The 27,724-nt window shown below is 37.8% G+C and overlaps 1 protein-coding gene across 1 annotated transcript; it reads right to left on the bottom strand.

Annotated features, from left to right (window-relative positions):
- Positions 1–113: 113 nt before the first annotated feature.
- Positions 114–27,622, bottom strand: boc (BOC cell adhesion associated, oncogene regulated). Its single transcript, XM_058765987.1, has 19 exons — positions 27,205–27,622; positions 14,870–14,994; positions 14,404–14,685; positions 10,023–10,169; positions 8,638–8,781; positions 8,261–8,554; positions 6,701–6,973; positions 5,533–5,792; positions 5,261–5,426; positions 4,894–4,950; positions 4,348–4,557; positions 3,871–4,049; positions 3,656–3,755; positions 3,446–3,568; positions 3,148–3,330; positions 2,846–3,048; positions 1,838–1,926; positions 1,478–1,629; positions 114–1,319 (listed from the first exon to the last, which is right to left on the bottom strand). Exons 2-19 carry the CDS (start codon positions 14,976–14,978, stop codon positions 1,186–1,188), a joined length of 3,105 nt encoding a protein of 1,034 aa, XP_058621970.1. The 5' UTR covers positions 14,979–14,994; positions 27,205–27,622; the 3' UTR covers positions 114–1,185.
- Between the last annotated feature and the right edge of the window lie 102 nt (positions 27,623–27,724).

Below are 27,724 nucleotides of genomic sequence, written 5' to 3'. Positions count from 1 at the left end.
CTTAAAAATAATGGAAAAATATACCTTGACACCAATCATGCTCAAACAGTATGCCATCAAATGTGTTAGTTGCTGGAAGTACAAACATAAAAGATGAAAATGACAACAAAAAATAAGATTTCTTTTGCTTTATTTACAGGCAATAGTGCTCAATCCATGTAACCATGCAGCTACACTTCTAGAATATGTTGGAGATTGATCATTTCCTTCATGTTTCATGTTTATAACAGTGGGAAGAAGCTAATACTGATGCAGGAGAACTGCAGGTCTCCAAAAGTAAAAGTACAACTATACAAGCAGACTACATCAAACCAGTTTAAAATATAAAAATCAGCATATTGCAGGTAGGCATGTTCATTTTAAGAATGTCTCGCATCCAGGCTACTGAAACAAAATAAATACCTACAATATATGGTCTCTTTTTCATAGTCAATATTACTACACACAGAATGCATATACTTTGCATATATTTGTTAACATTTTTGTTAATGATGAAAATAGATAAATCTTAGTAACGTATGTACAAAGCTGTAAAACACTGTACCGACAAGATGCACACCACTCACAATACCTTATTTAAAACTGAGGACACACCTGGAACAAGTTACAATCAAAAGGTTCTTAAACTGTTTATTTGTTGTGTGTATCTGAGTATTTAAACCTCACAGTAGAATCTACATGCCAAAAAGCCACTAAATGTATGTGGATACAACATACTGTGCATAAAATATGTATGCATATAAGGCGTACATTTTCTACAAATATTTTTGATGCAAAGTGTTTTTAAACAGTCAATTGTCCCCAAGCACTGCACATTCCAACATTCATAATGAATGGATCATAATCATAATGCCCTAAAAGCATTATACTTCCCACTAGCTGTACTTCAAACATCAACAGATGCTTGCCAGTGGAAAATCTGGAGCTTATTACTGATACTGTATGTATGGTGTTGAGGTGTCAGGTTGTTCGTATCTCACATGAGGATCATTTATACAGCATGCTTATAAAAAGTCCTGGTGGTAACAGACAAACATACCAAAATATGTATTACATCTGATTTAAACAACCTATATATACACATTCTAAAAAACTGTATTATGTACAAATACATAAATATATAAATATAGCATCTGTTATACAAAAATAAATATTTTCTTTTTTTCTTGCGTATTTTCTACAGTTTTATCCATCTTTTGGATCATGTGTCCCTTGTTCCTCAAGCTGTTTCGTGTTCTGAGTTACTCCCACTTCCTGTTGCTCAGCATCTTGGAGCAACCGGTTTATGCCTGTATCAACTGTTGTCAACAGGGACAAGTCTGTGGGGAAAAAATATTGCATTCAGACAACTTTTACAAAATAAAATATTTAATAATTTACTAAATTAAATATTTTGTGTATTTTCAAAAGCTAAATTTGATTAAACTTGGCAGGTACTTTGGACCTTTATTGTAATACATGAAGTAACTGAACGTACCAGCTTTGAGCTCCCCTTCCATGTGAACTGCTTCAGTGAGGGAGTGATCGGCCTGCATGGAGTGAGATGGCTGCGTAGGATCTGATAAACTAAGGACCTGCAAGGGGGAATCATCAGGCACACAGCATCCCTCTTCAGGACAGCCAGGCACCCTGAGAACAAGAAAAAAGTTCAAATTAATCAATTTCCCTAACAAACTTAAATATCTTAAATGTATAACAATCACCATTTGCAACCCATTTTACTTCCATAATGTGACACAAACAATATTCAATAATGAATATATAATAACACATAATATACGGGGCACTTTAAAAGTGGGTATTTTATAATAAAATGAAGCAGTATTACAATTCTTACCCATTACAGTAATTATGGATATGTGGTTGCGAATTGGGAAGTTTCTGTGGCAACAATGCATCACACTCCAGCTCATAGCCAGCATCCTCCTACAAGAGAGACAAGAGTTTGAATATGAATGCAATGCAATATTTTCATTCACTGGCCTAAAACAGCAATTGAAGATGTTTATTACTCTTAGTTTATTACTTAACAGAATTTTCATTTCGGGGTGAACTAACCCTTTAAGCTCTAGGGATGGCCAATATATCGACAGATATGATTAACTGGTAGAGATTTTGGACTATAGTCTCTATCGCAGTTAAACGCTCGCGAGACGTTGCTGTGCTGCATGGTCACAAAAACGTATTCACGTATCCGCGCTGCATCCAGTGTAGACAGCATCACTGATTATGAGTTCTATAGTATTTTGTCACGCCGCGCCGCTCGTGTCCGGGGTAGACACGGTGTTACGATAAGGCAAGAAGTAGAACCCGTGTAAATATCGGATCAGCTTTCCAGCGCTGAAGAGAACTCAAGGAGCGGGAAGGCCTGCAATCGGATGCCAAGGTTGCTTTGTTTCTTCTCGATAGGTGAGTAACATTGGTTTTGCTTTGTTTCACAGAACTAATCGTTGCCTGGGTTGCGTACATATGTGTGGGGCGGAGCTATCAAAATAGGGACGAGACCCTTCTGGGGTAGGGGCGTGTTTGTTTTGGTGATTTGAAATATCAACATTGGCTACCAGAAATCACTTACCCCACCTTTAATCAACAAACAAAAGAGAAATCTCTCACTGCTTTTGACAATCACTTTTGTAACTTTAATAAGAAGAAATATATAATTAATTTACACAGTGAAGAATACGCAGTGTTTTTAAACATTTATTACCTTATTTCTATGGTATCAAATATTTTGATATCATAAAGACCTTATTTAAAGCAAAATAACTATCATGATATATACTGATATAAGATTTTAGTCATATAGCCAACCCCTATTAAGCACCATTCAAAGTGCCAAAATTACCTGGTGTTCAGGAAGGTGCTGTGTAGTGTGTTTCCCATTGGGAATGTATTCTCCTTTCGGAGCGTAGACTGTGTGGGCAGGGGTCAGGTGGGGGTCTACAGGACAGGGTCGACCAAGAGCCAATCCTTGCAGAGGTACCATGGTGTACTGGCATGGAGAAACTGTAGCTGCCAATGTTGGAAAGCGCATGTCTAAAGTTTGTTCTGAAATAAAATAAATACAAATTTCATGGTTCATGAGCATCCTTCTATTTTATTTTTGGATTCATAGTGAAGTTTTCATGTTTCTAAAAGGGCTCTTACTTTGTTTGGCCCAAACTCTCCACAGACAGATTGGGATGAAGGCCACAATGATGAAAACAAATGCTCCGAGAACAACGCCCACAATGAGGTAAGGCAGATCACCAGGCCGGGGAACTGGGTTTCCTGGATGGTCGGGTCTGGACGACGCTGTCTCTGGAGGTGTGGTCCTCTGGTGAGGGCGAGCTGTAAGTACACACAGATGTTCACACTTAAGATCTGTGTTTTCAGAAGAGATCTTTGTTCTAGAAATTGGCTGAGGTGCAGTTCGCAATGTGATTGAGAGGAAAAGGACACAAACCTTTAGTTTCCATGATGACGACATTTCCGAACTCACTCTCGCCTCCTTCGTTGAAACACTGCATTTTAATGTCGTAAGCCGTCTCAGGCTGTAGGTCAGTGATGGAATGCCAATATCGGTCACCTAAAAGAGCATCACACAATTACATTTTATATTTCTTTATTATATATTTATATGAAAATTAAAGAATAAAGGAAATACATGACTTACCTTCCACTACGTCTTTTTTGTAGTCACTGTCATTGTCACTATCGGTGGGTCGGTAGAAGATGTAGAAGCCATAAATGGGAGTGTTATTGACCGGTGTGTACTGTAGAAAGAATAGAAATATTTAGATCAAGGTCTGACAATGCCATTGTGACAACAAACGGCTCACATTTCTTGAATTTGACCGTGGAAAAGTGTTTAGTAAAGAAAATGCTTACTGTCCACTTCAGGATGATTGTGGTCTCATTGATGGCTTCATTATAGGTGATGTAGGGTCCATCAATGGGACGTCGGTTTGGTGGACCACTGCCCACCACTGTGTAGGCTTTAGAGGGAGCACTTGGTGGACTCAATCCCAACACATTAACGGCCAAAACTCTGAACTTGTAAGATGTTCCTGCAAATGCAATGGAAAGAAATACATACAAAGTCAACTTCTCACTTGTCCAATGGCATTTCTTTAACTCAATTTATTATTTAACTACATTAAGCATTATTAAAAAAATGTTTGTATTTGTTTTTTTTATATATATATATTTTTATATTTTATTCTTTTTTTTTTTTTTACTTGATTGATTTATTTACATTTAGATTTTTTGGAATTAATAAACTGAAAATCGCTTCTTTCATCATAAGTGATAATCCTAGTTATCGCTTTCTGCATCTGCCACTGAAAACACTGATGCAAATCTCACCTTTCTCCAGGCCTGTTATCTCGACTGAGAGGCGAGAGGGAGGGATGTTGTTCACAGCCACCTCCCACTCTCCACTGCCTTTCCTCAATTTCTTGTACTCCACATGGAACGACTGGATGGGGAATCCGCGGTTCCCACGAGGGATCCACGTCACATAGGCTGAGGTCTCTGTGGCCATGGAGACAGTGGGTCTGTCTGGAGCTTCTGGAGCTGGAAAGACAAAAAAAGATTGTCAATAAAACAACAAATACTTGCAGTGAGAGTGTGTGAGCATGCACACTGTACATACACAAACACTAACACATAACACACTTACTGTAATCTCATCCTTCATTTATGATTGAAAGAAATCAAGAGAACAGTCATGTTAGCATAATTAATAGTAAGAATAGTATTGATCAGAACTCTTAGGCACTGATAAATGTTAATGTATGTTTATATATATATATATATATATATATATATTTATTTATTTAGCTGTTTTTAATATTACAGTTTCTCAGTACTTTACTGCAGCTGTTATATCACAGGCAAAAGTATACTCACGTGAGAGACGAGGTGGCACTGGTGTTTTTTGGGGGCCTATGGGTCCTCCTCTTCGCCCTGCAGACCAACATTAAAGATACATTTTATTTCACTACTTAATTCCTTTTTTTAACAGATATGAAAAAAATCTTGCCATTGTCTGCACAATTCTTACTTGATTCTGAAAAGCAAATTCTGCAGTGAAATACTTTTTTATACCACTAAAGTGTATAGTTGACTGCTGTGCCAAAAAGTTGTCTCAGGCATGAATGACTTTAAATTTCAAACTAAAGTTTCAAACTGCTTATTTATTTAGTTATTAAAGTAGTCCTGCAATGTTCCGGAAAAATAGGTCAATATAAAAAAAATAAATCATATAGCTGCATACATTTGCCTGTTCTAAAAGTCATCATCGCAGGCTGCCCAAGTCCAGCACAGTTCTTAGCGGCCATCTCCACTTCATAGAGGCTGGCGGGCTGCAGTTTGGTCAGTGTAAGCTTGTGCTGGGAGCCTAAAATGGTGTTAGTGGTCCACTCTCCGGGAGACTCTCCAGCCTGTGAGAGAGAAAAGTACACATCAGAGGAGTGGAATCACATGACAGTCACTGTCGAGTGAAACGAAGCAGATCACACTGTAAGAATGAACTGAGCTGTGTTGTACCTTTCTGTACTTGACGACATACTCCAGCACAGGGGCTCCTCCATCATGACGGGGTTTCCAGGTAAGTTCATAGTAGTCTGCCTTTCCTGTGCGTGGCTGACTCAGAATGACTGGCGCTTCAGCGGGGGAGACTCTGATCTCAGAGCAATCGAAAGGCAGCACAGCACTGGTGGCCACAGGCTTCAATGGTGGCTGTTCCCGCAACACCTTATCTGGGCTCAGCGGTCGAATCAGGGGCAGCTTACCTGACCGTGAGGGCACTGAAACCAGAGACAGCATAGCAGAAATTTTTTTTAAAATGTGGAAAACACTATTATAAATCAGTAAATACACTACAAGTATATGTATTATATAATGGGCTGTAAATTATTAAAGTAAATACATTTATAAATGATAAAATATAATTTAATGCCATTTAATTTGAATTGTATTAATTAATATAACTTTTTATTATTTTGCAAATTGTGAAATATGATTTATTCACTTAATTACAAAGTAAAAAATGATAAAACTAATGATAATACTACCAATAAAAATAATGTCAATAAAATAAAATGTAATAATAAATAATAATAATTATTATTATTATTATACTAATACAATTTTATTACACATTTTATTTATTTAATTATTTTATAAATTGTGAACTATTTTTATTCTCTTTAATTAAAAGTAAAATAAAATTGAATAAAACTGCTAATTTTATGTATTCTGAACAGTTTTAGCTCCTTTTATGTAAAGCAATTTGAATTACCATAGTGTAAGAAATGTGCTATATAAATAAACTTGCATTGTCTAATATTAAAAATTAAAAACATTATAAAATTAATAAATAATAATATAAATATAATGAAGCGTAATAATAATAAGTTTTATTTTATACATTTTAACTATTTTGTTAACTTTTAATTATAAAATAAAAAAAATAAACAAATACTACTATTACAACTACTAACAGCAGTAAAAATAATAATGATAAAATTAATCAATTAAGCGATAATTGTTATTCATTTTTATTTATACCTTTTTTATTTAATAACTAACAATCATTATTTTTATTTGTAGTAGTAGTATAAATAAATGGACAGTAAAATAATAATATTTTAATAATTAAACAGTTAAAACAAATAACATCAACCTTATTATTATTTTTAATGAAGTATTATACCTGTCGGGACAGTAAGGAGCCTTGTGGCTGCCTGTGAGCTGCCTACACCGTTCTCCGCCATGCACTGGTACATGCCATCGTCCTGCGGCCCGACGTTGAGCACACGCAGCACCTGCGAGGACATCCGATGCCGTGGTGACGGGCTCAGGGGCTGAGCGTTGTGGAGCCACACCACAGTGGGTGCTGGCTTGCCCCTCACCTGACAGCTGAAACGCACCGTGTCGCCCCATGCAACGTCTTGCTGCTGCAGCTCCACACGCACCTGGGGAGGCTCTGAAAGACAAAAGAAGGGAGTTTCAGACAAGTGTATGTCAAAACATCAGGACAAATGCTGAATGGCATAAACCAACAAGCATGTTGATGGTTTAACAGCACAAAGCATGAGTGCTGTTTTTGATGGCATGCTGCCGCAGAGGAGTCTGGGATAGACTAAGTTCTCTCACCCTCTTCCAAAACTTGATGGTTGGCTGCTAGTGAATCAGCTCAAGCTCATTATAGCAGCAGCAAGAGCGGCTTAATTAATCACAGCTGCCGTGAGACGAGCCCACAAAAACAACCTCATCAATGTTTCAGAAACTCAATCCTACACACACTCACGAACACGCTCTTTCTGTTCAGTAAATGTACTGTGGGTTCATTTGGATGCTTATTATCAACAATTTTCTCTTTGGTTCTGATAGATGCTTATTACCTTAAATCAGCGTTAAATTACTGGAAATTGAAATTGTGCCATCACACACATAAAATGTTCCACCACTGCCCTGGTTCCTGCATTTTATACCCCACTTCATGTCAGTTAATGTATTGGGTATCAGTTTGATTTTTTTTTTTATTATTATTTATTAATCTAGATATACTACCATTCAAAAGCTTGGGGTCAGTAAGATTTTTTTCAAGTAAGAAATTAATACTTGTATTCAACAAGTATGCATTACATTTATCAAAAGTGACAGTAAAGACATTTATAATACAACAGATTTATATTTCCAATAAATTCTATTCATCAAAGAATCCTGCTTCATGTTTACTGAGCATCAAATCAGCATATTAAAATGATTTCTGAAGGATCATGTCATGAGTAATGGATGCTGGAAATTCAGCTTTGTCATTACAATAATAAATTATATTTTAAAATATTTTATTAATATTAATTTTTCTATTAACATAAAAAAGTTAATTTAAATTCAATAATATTTCACAATACTATAATACAATACTGTTTTTACTGAATTTCTGATCAAATATTTGCTATCTTTCTCGACTCCAATCTATTGAATGGCAGTGTATTTAAATAAATTGTCAATTGTTAATTAACGTTTGTTCATAATACATTAGTTAATGTTAATATACACAACTTGATGTTAAAAAATATTAATGCATGTATAAATTAATATTAATTTAGATTAAGAAATGCTGTAAAAGTATTGAATCATCATGATATCTAAATCATTCATTAGTGTATTGTAAAGCATTAGATAAAATAATAACATTTGATGGGCATTAACATGACTCCTGCAGCCCCATAGTGTGAGACTCTTCCTCTCTACCAATCATACTCACCAAACACCTGCACGTCGTACAGCACCCTCGCAGAACTCGCAGAGCCGATGCCGTTATCAGCGTGACACACGTAAGTGCCCGAGTCGCTCTCGCTTACAGCATCAATCAACAGGTTGCTAAGTAAGAAGCGGGTGTTGTTATGATTTCGCAAGTTCAGACCATCCTTAGCCCATGTGACCTGTGGAGTGGGAATGCCGCTGGCCACACACTCAAGCACAAGCCGCTGCCCTTTATTCACCATAATGGACCGAGACGCAGGTGGATAGATGATACGTGCGGCCTCAGATGTTGAACCTAGACGGGATGATACATTTTACTCAATTTTATATCAACAAAAATGTACTTGTGTGTGTGTGTGTTTTCTGGTATCCACTTACGTCGTATTCTAAGACGATCGGTAGAGGTGGAGGTTTTTACTTCCTGGGTGACAGGGTTGTAAGCAGCACATTTGTAGGGACCCTCATCATCCCGTGTAGCATTGGCTATCTGAAGGTTTCCTGATGGCATGATCAAGTAATTCCCTAAGACACAATCAGAGAACCAATGATTGGCATCTTTAGGACAAGATAGTATAAACAGATTTGTCAACAGAATCTAGTTTAAGAATCTGCAACATTTCTTAAATCTAAGCTGTGATCTTCATCGCTTAACTAAATAAATGAACAGCAAGAGTAACTGCAACAAAGACAATCATGCTAACAGTCAGCGCTTTGCTGAGTGGACAAGACTAGACAACACACAAAGACTTGATGACTCTCAACAAGACAAGAGCTGTCAAACACCCAAATACCAGAATCAACTAGTGTTCATTTAAAAAATAGCAGAAATAACTGAAGCAAATCGTATTTGAATTCCATTCAGACCTAATGATGGCTCAGGTAAAACAGAGCTTAAATTTTAGCCATAAATGTGAAGTGCATAATATACTTAATCCAGAGTATTTTATAGAGTAGTTACAATCAAATGTCTATGCCATTCAACTGGATGTGTTATAACTAAGGTAGCTAGCAAGAATCATGACAAATTGAACTAATTTGTTCAACAACATTGTCTTCAGTAGTTGAACAAAATAACTGTAAAAGAAGACTGTCAACGTTAATAGCACCTCTTGTGGCAAAGATAAGAAAACAAACATTTGCATTGTATTGTACCTTGTAATCTGACATTTCAGCATGAAACCTTTGTGCATTTGCAATCATGTACTTAAAAAGAGCAGTGGACTCCTTTATAGAAACTAGGAGTGGCAATATATTAAAATAATGGTCACACATTATTTTAAGGTCTAATTTTCGTTATTAACAAACCATTAACTACAACTTTTGCCTCAATAAAACTCCTAATTTGCTGCTTATTAATAGTTAGTAAGGTAGTTGTTAAGTTTAGGTATTGAGGAGGATTACGGATGTAGAATGTGGGTCATATGTGCTTTATACATACTAATAAACAGCCAATAAGTTAATAATAGGCATGCTAATAGCAACTAGTTAATAGTGAGAACTGGTCTCTACACTGATGTGTTACCAAAATAATGAAATGATTCTAAATATTAAAACAAATTAAATTCCGTGATCTCAAAAGCAATGTTCTTAAAGGTTTAAACTTTTCATTAATCAATTAATTTACATTTTACATCTTGTGAAAATCAAATGAAAGTGTGCTGAAGCTCCCTAGTAGTTCTCAGGCCCCCTGATTAAGAACAACTGGTGTATGTTGAGCAAAATTAAGAATAAATATGTCAAACCAAAAAATTAGTAAAATGTACCTTTAGAAGTCTCCAGCCACTCCTGTTTGACACTGTAGCGGACCTGAGCTTTGGGTTGACTCTCAGGCAGATGGCACTCGATCACTGCTGTGTTCCCTTCATCCACCTCAATCTCCTGCTGGTCATCTGGCTCAAAATCACGCAGTTCTGCACGCAAACACACAAGAATGATTAGTTTTTCAACCATATAGCGTACACACTAAACCAAGAAAAGCAAAAGAAATCTCAAACGTCCAAGTGTCGGTTTTGAGAATTTCGAAGTTGAAAGCCTCTTTGTATTCCATTCAGGAAACTGAGAAGCTTTAGAGTGCATATGCTTAGGACTTTTACTAGGATATCAAATGGGCAGACACCCAATAGCTCTGAAAAACAGAGACAGAAAGTCTAGCTTCTTTAAGCTCAAGTCAGCCCAGGCTAAAATGAGGTCAAAGGCTAAAGGTCAGCCATCTCTTGAGTTTCAAGGGAGGAAAAGCAGTTTGGATTGCAATAAAATGGAATAACTCTGTCTAAGTGAGTCTGTGTGTCATTCTGTGAAGGGAATATTTTCCAAAGGCAGACGGGGAAAATTGCACAGTGCTGTCCTGAAAAAACCCCGAACTTAATCAAATATCTCCCCAACTGTTCATTACTCCTCTCACAAATCAAATCGTTTCATTGTTCTCCAGAGTTTAGTTATATTCCTTGGCGTCTGATACGTCTCAAAGTTATGTACAACAGAGCCAAAAAATCTGTGAGGTAAAGATTAAAAAAAGCTTTTTGTTAAGTATTCCTGGAGCCAAAAGACATACAATGATGGATGAGCACTTAAATAATCAGCATCTGATAAACTCTTTGACACCAGCTGCATGTGTACTCTGAAAGTACTCATCGCTTGGTTTTTGAAGTGAAATTGCTTTTTGAAATCATTTCTTGGGAGATGAGATTTCCAGGATATGAGGCTGAGAGCAGGGTGGAGAATGTTTTGGGGGGGAAACGATCCATTTGCTAAATCAATCAGGGTCTTTTTACAGCCCACCCCTGCCAGCATCCCCCACCGCCCCACACCTCTCCTAAATTCCTCAGTGCACACCTTTAACCCCTCCTCTGACTCCCAATCACCTCCCTCTCCTCAAAACATTCCTCCCCCTCCTCAGGTGTGCAAGAGGGGAAAGAGGGAGAATACATGCAATTAATAACATTAAACGTTTTAAACAAAAATAAAAAGTCATATACACTAATTCTCAAAAGTTTGAAGGCAGTATGTTTTTTTTTTTAGTAAGGTCGCTTTAAACTGATCAAAAGTGAGATTAAAAACTTTTATAACTCACAAAAGGTTACAAAATATTTCTATTGTAAATAAATTCTGTTTTTTTAAATTCTTTCTATTCATCCTAGAATCCAAGAAAATGTGTTTCCACACAAATATTAAGCAGCACAACTGTTTCCAACATTGACAATAATAAGAAATGTTTCTGTGCACCAAATCAGCATATTAGAATGATTTCTGAAGAATCACGTGTCTCTAAAGACTAGAGTAATAATGCTGAAAATTCAGCTTTGCCAACATAGGAATACATTTTAAAATATTAAAATACAAAAGTTATTTTAAATTGTAATATTTCACAATATTACTGTTTTCACTGTATCCTTGATTAAATAAACGCAGCCTTGGTGAGCATATGAAACTTCTTTTAAAAACATTTAAAAATCCAACCCAAAAAAACAACTCACTTCAAATCTAGCAAAGCCATACAATGGATTTGGGTGAGGATTTGGACTGAGGCTAGATAAAGGTTGTCAGCATATAAATAGGCTACTCAATTTCCATCTCTTCCTCACACAAAGCCATCATATAACATCAAAAGACTTGGAACATCGCAAGTCATATGGACTGCATTTAAACTGTTTTACGACGAAAGAACGAAAGAATGAATGAAAGAACAGTGGCAGACTACAAGGAAAAACTGTGAAACAAATGTTTATATGCCTCTAATATGTTTGTGAGTGCATGTGAGGAGGTAAAGGGTGAATGTGTGATTTGTTTGCATGCATACGGTACATTCTAAGTCTCCTGGAGGTCTGGAGAGCAGGGAATGCTGGGAGCCATTCAGGATTAATAGTATTTATAAAATAGATCAGACACGTTTCCAACTCCACTTGGCAATGCTTTCATACATGCTGCACGGTTACTTAGCATTCATCATTTTTATGTCTGGGGCCGCTGAGCCTGTGTGTGTATGAGTGCTCATGTTTGTATGACGTTTAAAACTCATACTGAGATGATGTAGTAACTATTGTGTGGAATATTGCTAGTCAGACTATGTGTAGCCCTAAAAGATGACAAAGAAAACCCTAAAAGATGACAAAGAAAACAAGTTCGCCCAAGAGTTTATTGAGAATTAGTGACGCCATGTATTAAAAACATATGTGAAGAGGTGTGTGTTTTGTGTGCGAGAGAGGGAAGAAAAGGGAGAGAGAGTGCCATAGGAATGTTTCTTGGCTGGAAGGACACGGGAGGCTCGCTTGTCTGTGGAGGAATTTAAGAGGAGAGTTTGAAATAATGCTCAGGCAGGCAACGGCCTCCCTGGTGGGAGACGCTTCAGACAGGATTCCTACAGAGACAGATACCAGGGAGAGCCAAGCTCTTTCACAGAGCTAAAACAAATGGGTAGAGCTTTGAAATATGGAGACGTGAGACAACTACAGGCTCGCGATCACACGCAGTGCCCTCCCCGAGGAACCGTCCAACCCCTGGCTGACTAAGGGAGGAGGTCTTTATTGAATTAGAGCGAGGGGCCGATGTGGGATCATCAGAGACGGGGGGCCCCAGCTAAGAGCTTGCATCTGCGTGCCCCTAGCCCTCGACTTCTAATTCATAGTCCTTATCAATTACATCTCGCAAATGTACGAGAGTCAAAGTTAAATGAGGGAGGCTCAAAGTCAGAAAAAAACAAATGAGCTTTGAGAGGACTGAAATCCAATGCACCATTAAATGCCATGAGGAGAAACGCAGAGTTTGAAAGAGGGATGGCTGGGAAAGGGGGGGGATGAGGTAAAGCATGCCTGCTTTGGGGAGGTGATGATGGTGTCAAGAATCTCATGTCGCGTCTCATCTTGACAGAAGATCCTGCCTCGACTAGTCCCGCCAAACCTACACTGCTCACACTATCACACAAACACGCATGCACGCACACAGTTCTTTAGAATTTCGTATGTGGCACATATTCACATACAGTTTATGAAAATAAAACTAAATAAACTGAAGGATTTTGACATTTATAATGATGTAAAATTAGCAAGAAATTCAGAATTTTTTATAGACCACAAATAAAAAAAAAATTGTGGTCATGTATATACTTTTGTACAGACGGTCAGTTGTTCTCGCTTCCATTGAAGCTCAAGATCATCTCAAATCATGATGGAGAACATGATCATCAGGTTTTACACAAACTTGTGGAGTTCAGCTTGAGTGCTGCTGTGATTAAAGGGATAGTTCATCCAAAAATGAAAATTCTGTCATTAATTACCCTCATGTCTAAAAAAAGACTCATGAACTATTTTAACGATGTCCTTACTACCTTTCTGGATCTTGAACATGGTAGTTGCATTGCTGTCTATATGCAGGGTCAGAAAGCTCTCGGATTTCATCAAAAATATCTTAATTTGTGTTCTGAAGATGAATGAAGGTCTTATGGGTTTGGAATGACATGAGGGATAATTAATGACAGAATTTTCATTTTTGGATTAACTAACACTTTAAAGTGAAAGGAAGACAAACCAAATACTAAGACATTAAGACTTCAACTTTTCACTCAAATTATTACGCTAGCAATATGATTCGTAATGAAAGCGCTTGTAATAAATGAGAAAAATACAAAATAGAATCACTTTCAGTAGTGATTACAGATTTTTGAACCCCAATGCATACCATCATTCAAAAGTTGATTTTTTTTAGGTTATTGAGTCTCTTATATTACTCTAAGAATACAGTAAAAAAGTATTATTGTAAAATATTCTTACAAATTACAACAACCCCAAACTTTAAATGGTAGTATATGCAGAAACTCTCACAAAATTCACACACAGTTTCTTTTTCTGTCTTTCTGTCTCATTCCGTTCCGTCTAAGTATATGAAAAGAGGGAAGCAATGGAGAACAGGGAGGAGGCCCTTCACTAATAGGGTCCGTGGTTCACCCGTACACACACGCACAGGCATTATGGTGGGTCACATTACACGCCCCTTCCCGTGCTCCAACACTGACTGACTTAAGGTAAACACACACACACTAGCAGTACAGCTGGCACACAACCACACACTACAGAGCCCTTTGAATTTAGCACAGAAAAGTTCACAACACTGTGTGTAAATATGTATACAACAAATGTAAGTGTGTGTACTCACTAGCTGCAGTAATGTTGGCCGGCACGCTAGCGCAGGACCCGACGCTGGTGGTGGCCACACACTGGTATCTGCCCACGGTGAGGTTAGAAAGGGAGGGGATGTAGAGCGAACCGGGCCGCACCAGCACTCCCAGCTCTTCGTCGCCCCCAGTTGGCAGCTCTCTGCCATTCAGACGCCAGCTGATGTTGACATGGTTGGGCAAGGCACTGCAGAGCAGGGTCACTCTGCCCCCCAGTTTCTGTACCAAAGAGAGAGGTTCGTCGGTGAAGATTGGGACATCATCTAGAAAGAGAAAGTGGGACATAATAATAGTGAATAAATATATCAGTTATCCAAAACAAACGGCTATAATAGGTGCCGGATCTGAACGCAGCTTGTTCTAACTCAAATGAAGCCAACTTTATGATGTTTTGGTAGGAATAGGTCTTGTAACAGATGGAGAAGAACTAAGACATCAGAAACCCACCTCTAACAGCTGCACTATCCTGCAGGCAGCACAGCAGCGCACCCAGGGCACACAGCACTCGAATCTTCCGCTTTCTTTCCCAGGGTATCCAATCCAATATCCCAGACATCTTCCATACACTACCCCTGTGAGAGAGAGCGAGAAAGAGGTTATCAGCTGAAAACCTAGTTAATGTGACACTACATTGTGCATGTGGTGAGAACACACACAACCCACAACCTCAAAAACAAGAAAAGAGACCAAATATAGAGTGAAATCCAAGTCAGGAGTCATTAAGTACTTTTTCTGTTTTGAAAGAAATTAGTACTTTATTCAGCAAGGACAAATTAAATTGATCATAAGTGAAAATAATGACATTTAGCCTATAATGTTACAAAAGGTTTATATTTAAAAAAAATGCTGGTTTTTTTACTTTCTATTCATGAAACCCTGAAAAACCAAACACTGATGAATAAAAAATGTTTCTTAAACACTAAATCAGCACATCAGACTGATTTCTGAAGGATTTCTGAAAATTGTAATATTACACAATACTTTCACTATATTTTTGATCAAATAAAAGCAGCCTTGATCAGTATTAATTAGACTTCTTTCAAAATCTATCTGTTTTCTTTTTATTATATAATTTAAAAAAAACAAAAAAAACCTTGCTACATGTACTGCGTTAAGCGAACTGAGACTTGTTATAGCACTTGCATATAATTGCTCTTTTGTTGATTTTGATTGCTTCCATTTGGATAAAAGCGTCTGCTAAATGACTAAATGCAAATGTAAAAACATGAAATCTTATTAATGACCCTACAAGAAGCTTTCCTATCCCATGGTCCGCTTTAAGGGTGCAGAAACGGTGTTCTGCTACTCCTGAAACAATCTTTCCTTACAAGTTCACAGAACACATGCTGAAACACACATCCGCTTGAACCCACATTCAGCGGGTCGAACTGTTGAGACGGGTGCCCGGATAAGAAGAGGGGGAAATCTGAGCCCCCTCACTCAGGTGTAACCGATACAGGCGGCTTCAAAAGAAAAAAACCTGCACACAAAGGACAATGGGGTGGGGGTGATATCATTTGTATTTTCTGGAAATATTGAGTAGTGTAATGTGATCCTTACAAAGAGGCAAACCGAGGGAGAAAGAGCAAGCAGGAGAAAAAGAGTAATGGTTAGTGTATTAACAGTTAATGCAGGAAAGGGAGCGTTTCTCTCCCTTGACTCTTACTGCCAAGTTTCCCGAATTCTTTCCTGTCAGGTTAAACTAACAACTTCCCGTCAGGAGGAGGAGGGTGGTCCATTGCTCCCAGACTGCAAATCTCTCGCTCTCACACACACACACAAACACACACAACTCTACTCCCATCAATTGTAAGTAATGATTAATGAAGCCTCACAGAAAGATTGAGAGCTCAAACATGGGAAGGAACCACACGACACAACTCTAGAAAAAACCCTGCAAAAATAAATGAAGTCTGCGTCTTGGGATCTGGAGTTGTTTTTCTGGAGCTGGTAGGTACATAGCCATTAGCTATTAGCCAAACTCTGCTGACGGAATAGAATGTGTGCCATTTACAGACTTTGGGGTTGGCCCTAAATAAATGTTTTTCCGTTTCCAACACCAGAAATAAACAAGTTATGCTGTCTGCATAACGCTGCAGAGAGATGTTATTTAGTCCGACTGATTTGGAAATGTTGGACTCATCATTTTAATTACCATATGTGTTAAAATGCTGATGGATTCTGCTGTCCGCTACAACATTAGCTTGTTTGTTTCTTGCCTCTGAAGTGGAAACGACATGACGCTGATTCCAGGCACATCGGGGAGCCTCACTGTGAAGCTAAGATCATACTGACCTAAGCAAACACTCAACTTGACAAGCAACTAGTTTCTACCACTTTAAGTGAACACTTGGTCAAGTTCTCCATGCTTAGTTAAAGCTCTATAAGTCATCAGCTTTAATCAGGTCAATGATTGGCTCATGTCGCTGCTCTTTTTAATATTACTGCGAAAATGAATGATTTACCACCATGTCTGATACTGATTGCAATTACTAAGAACAGTAATACTACAACTGGTGACATTGCTGTTAATACTACAACTACATCCATTACTACTACTGTAGGTGTAAAGTGAAAATTAGTGGTAAACCATACTCAGAATTAGTGCTCTGCATTTATCCCATCCTAAGTGCACACACACCTGGAGCAGTGGGCAGCCATTTTTGCTCTGGCACCCGGGGAGCAGTTGGGGGTTCGGTACCTTGCTCAAGGGCACCTCAGTCGTGTTATTGAAGATGGAGAGAGTGCTATACATACACTCCCCCCACCTACAACTGAGACTTGAACCCGCAAACTTTGGGCTACGAGTCCAACTCTCTAACCATTAGGCCACGAAGATGGTTGTTTCAGTTGTGTTTTGACCACAGCCAGTGACTGTGAGGTGTGGAAGTACAGTCAGGTGCAGTTGTGTACATGGGTGTCAATCACTCAACCAATTAAACACTGAAAATGTGTTTTCTACAACCTCCAATGGACAAAAACCTGGCAAAACATTGTACTGGTCAAGAACAAAGTTCAGATTATTTTCAGATTGTTCAAAAATAACCTAATATTTAATGCAAAATATATATTTATAGCAAATAATTTTAGATTTTCAAACCCACTCAAAGTGACAACTATGAACAATATTCTCTCAACTTTCAAAAAAATCCCATCCAAATTAGCTAGTTATATTACTTTGCCATGACCTAATATTTAAATCAATAGTCAGGTACTGTTGAGCACTTGAGTATCAATCATTCAGCCAGTGAAACGTTAAAAATGCATTTCAACAAACTTTCAGTGAACAACAACTGGTAGACAAACATTGGTAGAACTCAATAAATAATCTCAAGCCGGGTTGAGAACATAGTTCAGACTTGTAATTTGCCCTGCCGATGTTTTCAATATCTAAAAATATTTAGCCAAAATAAATAAAAACACATTTTATATTTGTATGTAATATTTTAAATATCAAGTTTTCTTAACAAATGATTAAAGTGATGACTATGAATATAATTCCCACAACAAAATCTCATATGATAACCAGCTAGCTTTACCTTTACCTAGCTAACTTTAACTTTACCATCTTCAATACATCACAAACTAGCAACTCTTTATGTTTATGAGGCATAAAAACATACATATAGCGTATAACTGATTTTATTAGGCAAATGACAGCTCTGTCAACCAGCTCTGTGCATCAAATAAACTACTGCATCTACTCAGACTATCAGGCTCGTTGGAGCCAATAAAGCTGTGCTGTCAACAGGAACAGGGCAGCTGCCCTATAGGTTTGGAAAAGGCGGCAATAGTGTCTCCTTGGCTGTCAAGCCACCTGTCTCAGGCGTCAGAAGTTATCCCCTTGAACACACATGCTTCACTCAGACACATATGCGCAATCCAGCTCATGTCATCGCCTCTGAGACAAACAGTTCACATTCATATCAAGCCACAACTGTAACGGGAAATAATTCATAGCGCTGCCATTTTTTCACCAACGATGCACAGGCAGGGGGAGTCAAATGATACTGTAAGCGAAAAACGTGCTGCGGTACAAGTATGTGGCCCCTTTAGAGAGTAGAGATCGCATTGATCTGAGCATCTGGTTAAGGGCTGTACAAAGGCATGTGCGTTTAGACTCTGTTTATAGGAGAAAGAAAGAGAGACAAAAAGCATAATACTGAAGTGACTTCATAATGCCTCTTTGTCACTAAATGGAGTCCTTTCTTCTAGGGCCACTCTGGTCACTATTGTCCTCCAGCCTGTGTGAAATTCATTTTGACAACCCTACTAATTGGATAAAACCGCTCTCGGCCGCCCGTGGGCCTCCCTCGTACCGTTCACATTCCATCTGCTTTCCGCACAGAGGGAGGAGAAGAGTAACGAGGAGGCGAGGGGAGGAGGTGGGGTTTAGCTCCTTCTGAATATTTATCACCCCTCTCTCCCTTCACCCTATTTATGTCCTTCAGACCCCCCCGACCCATCCTCGATTCTCCAAACATCACAATACCCCCCCTTTAGATAAACACATGCGGTGTCAAGTGTGAGGAGTGCTGGGTTCAACTGCCCGCGCGGGCCCATGGCCCACAATGCCGCAGCACATATCTGCCATGCGGGAGGCCCGTTGCTCTGGGTGACGGTAACAGGCAGAACGCACCTTAATAGAGTGGAGAGTCATTGTAAAGCAGTGAGCCGGCGCACGGACAATAACCTTACGGCCCCCTGTGAAAGGAGAGACGTTTCTCAGAAGGGCCAGAGGAAGAGCTGATGGGGGCAGCTCAATGGACAAGTGAGGTTTGCAGTTTTGGGCTGGGGGAGTTTGAGAGCCAAAAGTGGTTGGTGGATGTGGGGGTGGGTGTAGGGGGATCTAAGCTTTAGGGATCCAAATTAGAGAGTGGATGTCAACTGGTGATTGACCGAAGAGGGGGGAAATTAAGATGGTGGATGGTTGAAGTTTGCTGGCCATTTGGCTGAAGGAGTCAAAAATGGAGAAATTACAGTTCAGAGGGAGAGTTTTACTGAAATTTTGGCCTCATTATAGATTAACAACACATTTTAATGTTCTATAAACAGAATATCTCAATATTTATGCTCTGTAATGGCTGAAAATATATTTGTCTGCAATCAGAGGAACCACCATTTTGACCAAACTTCCACTGATAAAAAGTACAAATGTTTTTAATTTTTTATGTTTCTGAATGAAGTCACTTATCCTTACAAAGACTGCATTTATTTGATCAAAAATACCAGTAAAATAAAGCAATACTGTGAAATATTATTACAATTAAAAATAACTGTTTTCTACTTAATTGTATTTTAAAATGTAATTATTTCTGTGATGGTGAAGCTGAATTTTCAGCAGACATTACTCCAGTCTTCAGTGTCACATTATCCTTCAGAAATCATTATAATATGCTGATTTGCTGCTCAAGAAACATTTCTCATCAATACCAAAATCAAAAAGAGTTGCGCTGCTCCATATTTTTGTAGAAACCACAATCACTTTTTTTCTGATATTTTTTTTGTAACATTAAGGCCTTTCCAAACTGAGCACGAAAAAGCTAAACGAATATCGGACTCAATGACGCTCTGGAATAAAGCAACAGATTCCTATGGATGCTTCTACATAGACGGTGAACATTCGCGCACCGAAAATGTGAATGTTTTTTTTTTTCCCCGAACCAGTCCGACGAATCTTTTCAGTTTCGCAAAGCAAAAATATGGGCCGTCCAATAAGATTTGAGCATTACATCACGTGGCCAGAGCAACTGCTGTTACCCAAAAGGTCGACGCGGTGGCGCTAAAAGCTCAGAAGACTGTATTGAGCACGAGCGTAAAAACACGTTGGTGTCTGAACATAGAGATATATTTATATTCATACAATATATTTTCTGTTTATGTTTTTATGTAACAATGAAACAATATGTAACAATAAAGGATGTTTATGACACATGACAAGAAGGTAGCGTTCAGTCCATTATACCCATTATACCTATGCCTATTATAGAGTCAATTATATTTTCTTGTAAGCATTATGGATAGTTTGTGTTTCTGATGAAGAACCAAAAGTTATTTATCTTCATTTAATGTTGCATATTGAGCAGTGGACGAAGTAAAAGCCATATACGAGATATACAGGCTACATAAGGAAAAATGCATTGCTGGTCAGCGTCACCTAGCGTGCAGGCGTGAATTATCAGAAGGCCATCAATCGTTTTGCGCTTGGTGTGAAAGTAACATTCGTTGGCGATTCGCCTTGCTTTTTCGCATCGCGCTCAGTGTGAAATGGCCTTTACAAATGTGTCATATGTGACTTTCGAACCATGCTGAATAAAAGTATTAATTTCTTTCCAAAAATAAGTAAATAAATGACTAACTCCAAACAGATACAGTAAAAAAAAAAAAGTTTTTTTGTAAATTAACAGAAGACTGAATTTTCATTTCTGTGTTAATCTAAAAATACATCAAAAACAGCTTTTTTTTTTCTTTTGCTTTTTTTTGGAAAAGCATTGTAAACAATAAATGCAGTATAGAATCTTCAGTGAACATTTCTGATTGATGATGTAAACGGAAAATTGATTTTTAAGTGATTTATGAACCATATGAACTTATTCACAGAAACAAATCAAACTTCAAGAAGACCTGAAGTTTAAATCAGTGGCGCAACAACAAAATTATGTAGTAAGACTAACTAATCTAACAACTTTATGCCAAATAAAAAGGCCACTGAAATGATTGTATTATTTAAAATATTGCTTCATTATATCCCAAGCAAAATCATCATGAATATTCAATATATCACCCAGACTAAACTCTGGGCATAGTTCACCTGCTGCCACAGCCATGACTTTACCTTCAGGGCTCTTCACCATCATTTAATCCTCTGGAACGTTCTCATGGCTCTCAGAACAGATTAGCAGGTGTAAGCAAAGCAGAATCTTTTCCAGGTCTGCCTAGACTCCCACAATTCACTGCAAAGACATCAGTCGTTCCCATGCCGGAAAATTAAACATCAAAAGCACCACTAACAAGGCCAATACCCCCGCCATCACCGTACCCTTCAGTCTATTAATGAGCAACATCCACCCTGCCCAAAAAATACAATAATGAGACCCACTCAATGGATTAACGAGCAAACGATCGAGCCAAGTCCAGGGGCTCTGATCAATTAAGCACCCCGATATTTGCATAATTCATATAACAAGGCAGCATTAACTAGCACACGCTAATTATTGAGTTCGGCTTCTTTGAGCAGGATGGTCACATGACTGCATACCTCCGTTTAGCCAGACGATGGGAACTGTCAGTTAGGATTAGACTGACTCTGTTTTCGTGCTGCTCCCCACCAAGGCAGATATTACAAGAGGTTCAGCTAACCAAAAATCCATTACAAAACTGCCTTGGTGATACTTATTAGGAAAATATTGTCAATCAGTAAATGGGTTCAATGAGCTTAGATCACCTCACACACAGCTTACAAAGAGAAATTCCAAAAAACTGTTATTTTTAACAAGATATATGTTATATGTGAGGCGTGTGAGTTGATCATTTTCATTTGCACTCTCACAAGGACCCAAAACCTGTTCTAATTCAAAGAAATAATCACTTTTAGAACCAACTGCTTGAATACGGTTCAAACTACAATATAATAAAAAAAATCTAACAGAATTAAACACTTTTCAAATCATGATGGAGAACAAATGTTTCGAACTCTCAAACACATGCAGCCATTGTGAAGTACATTACAAAATAAAGAATAGAAATTAATACTGAACATATTTTCTTGTAAAACCACACAGAGCTCATAGCTGTGCAGATGAGCGGAGAGAGGGAAGGACGGAGGGGCCCATGCTCTGGCAGCTTTTCCATCATAGTGAATGGAACCAATTATAAATCTAAAGCAATTTCTCCACATTATTCAACAGGAACTCAGTGAGCTTAGACTGCCTGCGTGCTCGCCAGCAAGAGTCCAGTTTCAAAGATCGGAAAAAAAACAAGCAGAAAGGGGTGGGGAATAAAAATATATAATAAAAATAAAACATCAAAACGATTTATAATGCACTCATGCAATAACGCTCTGTTGCCTGAGTGAATGGCTGTAAACAGCACTGATACAAAACAGTCGAAAAGCAAACAAAATAGGACATTTAAAGCTGAAAAGTGTCTAAAACGTCTTTTAAAAACAGGTTTAGTATGGTGAATGTCAAATAACTGGGTCTTTCAGAGCCAAAGGTCTGGCTTTGGCAGAGGAAGCCCTTGTCAACTGTAAACACCTGCAATATCCATGACCACACAGTTTGCAGACACATCAAAAGCAACACCAACCACATAATAAACAAACCCTAAACTGCAAAACAATACAGTAGCCTTTGGCTTTTGAACATACCATGGAGTCCAAAAGGCATAAAGATGAAGAAAACATCCTACCTATTTCATCACAAAACAAAACGGCTATGCTGAAGGACAGGTGTTTATACACTATTTTTTAAAAGTTTGGGGTGAGTATGATTTTTGTTTTTGAAAGAAAGAAATACTTTTATATAGCAACGACACATTAAATTGGTCAAAAGTGACAGTAGAGACATTTATAAAGTTAAAAAAGATTTGTATTTCATGTAAATGCTGTTTTTTTACTTTCTATTAAAAAATAATCCAAAGAGTTTGCACAAAATAATATTAAGCAGCACAGCTGTTTTCAAGATTGATAATAATAAGAAAGGTTTTTTGCTCAGCATATTAGAATGATTTCTGAAAGACTGTGTGACCACTGAAGACTGGAGTAATCGCTGCTGAAAAATAAGCTTTGAATCACAGGAATAAATTATACCTTAAACTATATTAAAATAGAAAAGTTATTTAAAATTGGAATACTATATCAATAATACTAATACCTCTTTTATTCTATTATTAGAATAAAACAAATGCAGCTTTGGTGAGCACAAGAAACATTAAACAAATCTTACAGATCGCAAACTTTTGAAAAGTAGTGTATATTGCAAATCAAAAATCATAAAGCATTTAAAAAGCTCTTTTAAAACCTCCTTTTGTTTGAGAGAGGAAAAAAAAAAACAATTTTCAACAAGTGAATTTGATGGAAATTTTTAAGAATTATTTATAAAATTCCAATTATCAGAACATGAAAGTGGCATATAATCTATCCTGGACAGACAATGAAGACAACTAATGGAGTATGTGTTTGCAGAACTGTTTCAGAGCATGTGTGTGATTCAGACAGTGAGCTATAGGTCTCTAAAGACGAGTTATCGAGAGAGTGTGAATGGTCTTGTGAGAATGTCTCCATTACTCTGTGCTTGTCAAACGATCCTTAATCTTTGTACAAATATCAGCTTTACACACACTGAGCTGTTTGTCTGCAAACAGTCGCTGCTTACTTACCAGGGTCTGGAGTTTATCAATGATCTCACCGGCTTGCAACAGACACACTGACACAAACAGCAACGTGCCACTATGTTTGTGCATTTCCCTGATGACAGAGACAACTTGGATCAAACAAGTGCTTGACATAATACAGTCTTCACAACGACTAGTGAAGTGACAAGGTAACACGTTACTGAGTATTTCACAAGTTTCAGAGTTAAAGTAAATGCACATATTGCTTTTAAAGGAATATTTCATTCAAAAATACACACCCTCAGGCCATCCAAGATGAGTTTGTTTCTTCATCAAAACAGATTTGGAGACATTTTGCATTACATCACTGGATCAACAATGGATACTCTGCAGTGAATGGGTGCCGTCAGAATGAGAGTTCAAACAGGTGATAAAAACACCACAAAACCTACAAGTAATTCACACAAATCCAGTCCATTGAGTAATGTCTTGTGAAGCAAAAAGCTGTATGTTTTGTAATGTAATAAATTTATCATTAAGTGTTTTAATTTCGAACCTCTATCCATATTAATTTACCCAGTGAAAAAACTGTCTCGACTGAATCAGGAGAGAAATATGCACAGAGCAAGCACTAAAAACAGTTTTAAAACAAATATATAGGTGGATCTTAATATGAGAGGAGGAAGCATTTTTATGGGTTATATGAATTCATATTTTGGCCATTAACATTAATGTTTCTAACAAACATGAAGCTTTTCACTTCACAAGTCTTTAACTGGTGGACTGGAATTGTGTGGTTTACCTGTGGATTAATGCAATGTTTTATCAGCTGTTTGACCTTTCATTCTGACGGCACCCATTCACTGCAGAGGATCCACTGGTGATCAAGCAATGTAATGCTAAATTTCTCCAAAATCTGTTCCGATAAAGTAACAAACTCTTTCTGGACAGGCTGAGGGTGAGTAAACTTTCAGCAAATCTTCATATTTGGGTGAACTATCCCTTTAACAATTAGGGTTTTCCAAGAAAACAAGAGGAACCAAACATGAGAAAGTGAGAAAGTCAACCAGCCACCTGGACATCCAGGTGTTATCATGTGCCTAATGAAATGGAGAAAGCTCTGAAACTAAATTACCTCGACCAGGTGCGGCCCCAACAGCGACTTTATACTTCAGAGACAATTATTCTTCACTGCGGGCTAAAAATTGCCTCTTGACAGCTGCCATACTTTTGAGCTTTGGATAATTCAGAGCACGTTTGGAAATAGCAGACTGACACGCTGTGCATTCCACTATGAGAAGATAATCCTGATTGGAGAGCATCTTTTACCCGCACGCACACACAAACCCGCAGATTGTTGCCTCCAGGCTGTTATGACTGCATGAACATACCCGCTGAAACAGACATGAAAGCCAACCTGGAGGAGTTTTTTATTACACAGCCTTCTTCTGCAAATTAACAGAAAAGTTACACCCTTAAAGAAAACAATAAGCTGGTCCAAAAACCTCTGCGGCAAAAAAAAACCTTCACATCCAACAAGACTAATCAGCTCTCATTTGGTCACACACACTAGAAATGAGTTCATAATGCTGACGCCTACAGCCTCATATTTTTTTTATGAAAACAAGAGCGTTTAAAGACATATGTCACATCCCTGACATCTCTACCATGCTGATACCTGATCAGCCTCGTCCCTCCCATCTATATGCCTTTATCAACCTTTCCAAATCCCCAGACGGGCCTCTCTGGCTCAGCTATGGGATACCTGTTACACTGAAAGAATGCGGAGCAGTGAGGGCATGTCATCTGAAATCTGTGCATCCATCTGTGCATAACTAATAGGCCTTCCCAGCATTATAACCAAATAAGGTCAGAGCACTATGAAAGCCAACAAGATAATCAGACTGGAATCAATTATGGAACAACTTTGATCCACCCGACCACCAATCATCTTGAGCAAAAACCAGCTACCACAGTTTTTCCTCAAATTGAATTCTTGGCATTCGAGTAGAGCGATTCGGCTCGCAAGAATCTATCAACTAGTTTGAAACAAATGCAAGGTCAGCCAGCATTCCTCTCAGTTGGCCTGTTCTCTTTCTTTTTCGAGAACAATGCAGCACCTGGGTGCTAACATTTTGGGGTCCTGATAAACTACATTAGCAGCTTTGTAACAGTATTGTCCTGTTATAACTCTATAATAAGCATGCGGGACTGTATGAACATTTTGCAAATCAAATGTCAGAAATCAAATCTTTAGCAGTTCATCAGTTAGGTTTGGTTTTGTCTCCACAATACAGCAAGGCTTTCTGAACAAATGACATCTTACAGATCAACAGTATAATTTTCATCACTTATATTGACATTTTTTATAATAATAACTAAATCATTAGAATACAACAATAAAATATAATATGCATTATGAATATTTTGCTTATTATTATTGCTGTTATATTCATTCATTGCCATATATTTATTATCCATTATATTATGTTGTTTTGCAATCTAAATAGTCACAAATGTATTTTTTCCCTAACAGACAAAATGATAACTGATTAAGAAGAAAATGTGTTAATAGCTATAAAACTTCTATTTTAGACTCAATAATGTGAAACTAGATACCAATAAAGCAAATATTTTTATATAACTGCTACAACACTTCTTTGTAATTGTTTACAAACAAATAGTTTTAATATTTTAGGCACAATTTCCTAATGACCAACAATAATCAACATTTGACCAACTTGTTTTATCAACATAAAAAAAAAAATCAAAAGTCAACAAAAAAAATCAAAAGTCAGAATGTTAATAGAATGACAAAATATATAAACATACATGATTTATTCACGTGTAAAATTGTGTGGAGCACAGTAATGTCAACTACTACAGCTGAATGAGGCCTGTAAAACTATGCAAACGTTTTCATGTATTCTTCTTAGAGAATTCATAACACATTTATTGACACTCTGACAATGATACGCTGATACAGACATATTATAAATCTCATAAATGCAGACGTATTTTAATTTTGCCTATGATTAGCATAAGTGGACAAATGAACATCACAGACGCAGCCAAAGCGCAATTAACGTTAGCCGTCTTTTATTGAAATACCGTCACAAATACTACTACTAAATACATTTTAAAGAAGAAAAAACAATAAACGTAACCTCGGAGAGTTGGAAATCTATTGCAGCAATCTGATAAATGAACGTCGAACCAAAATAGCTAACGTTAGTTAGCTAACACCCGCATCTTTTCACAAAAAATATAAAAAGGCATCTTCCTGAGATTAACAACACGCGATAATTTTTACAGGGTGAGTATTCGCAAAAGAGCAAAAATGTAGGAAATACTATGAAAAGTGAAGGAAACTCGAGTAAGTTATTAGAATAGCATGGTGGGGTTCCTAAAAACAAGAGATGTTTTGGGGGGAGGAGAGAGAGACTTACCAAAAACGTGCAGTAAGTTTGGAGTTGAATCCACTAGTTTTCGTTGGTCGACTTTTTCCAATGTTTCTCGCTGTTTAATCCAAGAAAACTGCAATTCCTCTCCTTCTTTTCCCCGCAAACCGCTACTGCTTCAGTAATTCACTGCTGCAGCAGCACCGACATTTTCTTCGGCTCCCCAAGTTCTTGCATTGAAAGGACGTTTTTGGATGACTGAGTCCTGGAACAATTCTCCCTTTTGCGAGGAACTTCTCGGGTCCTCCCACTTCCCAAGAAGGAGGAGGGATCTGAACAATAAAGATTCCTTCCCAAATCTCAGCGCAGTTCACGCTTGTCTCGCCTAAAGAAATAGGCTTTTATAGCTCGAGTGGAATGTTCGTGACGAGAACTTTGCGTTATCTTCGCGCGAAGCCTAAACGTTCGCAAAGTTACGTGCGCTGGATACGGAGCCCCTCCCCCTCCCGCTGCCTCTCTGTTCTCCCCGATTTGGTATGCGCTCGTCCCCGCAGGGCTTGCATTGACC

Source organism: Onychostoma macrolepis, chromosome 24 (genome assembly GCF_012432095.1).
Source record: "Onychostoma macrolepis isolate SWU-2019 chromosome 24, ASM1243209v1, whole genome shotgun sequence".
In the NCBI taxonomy this organism is placed as follows: domain Eukaryota; kingdom Metazoa; phylum Chordata; class Actinopteri; order Cypriniformes; family Cyprinidae; genus Onychostoma; species Onychostoma macrolepis.
This window is presented reverse-complemented; position numbering and strand designations above follow the sequence as displayed.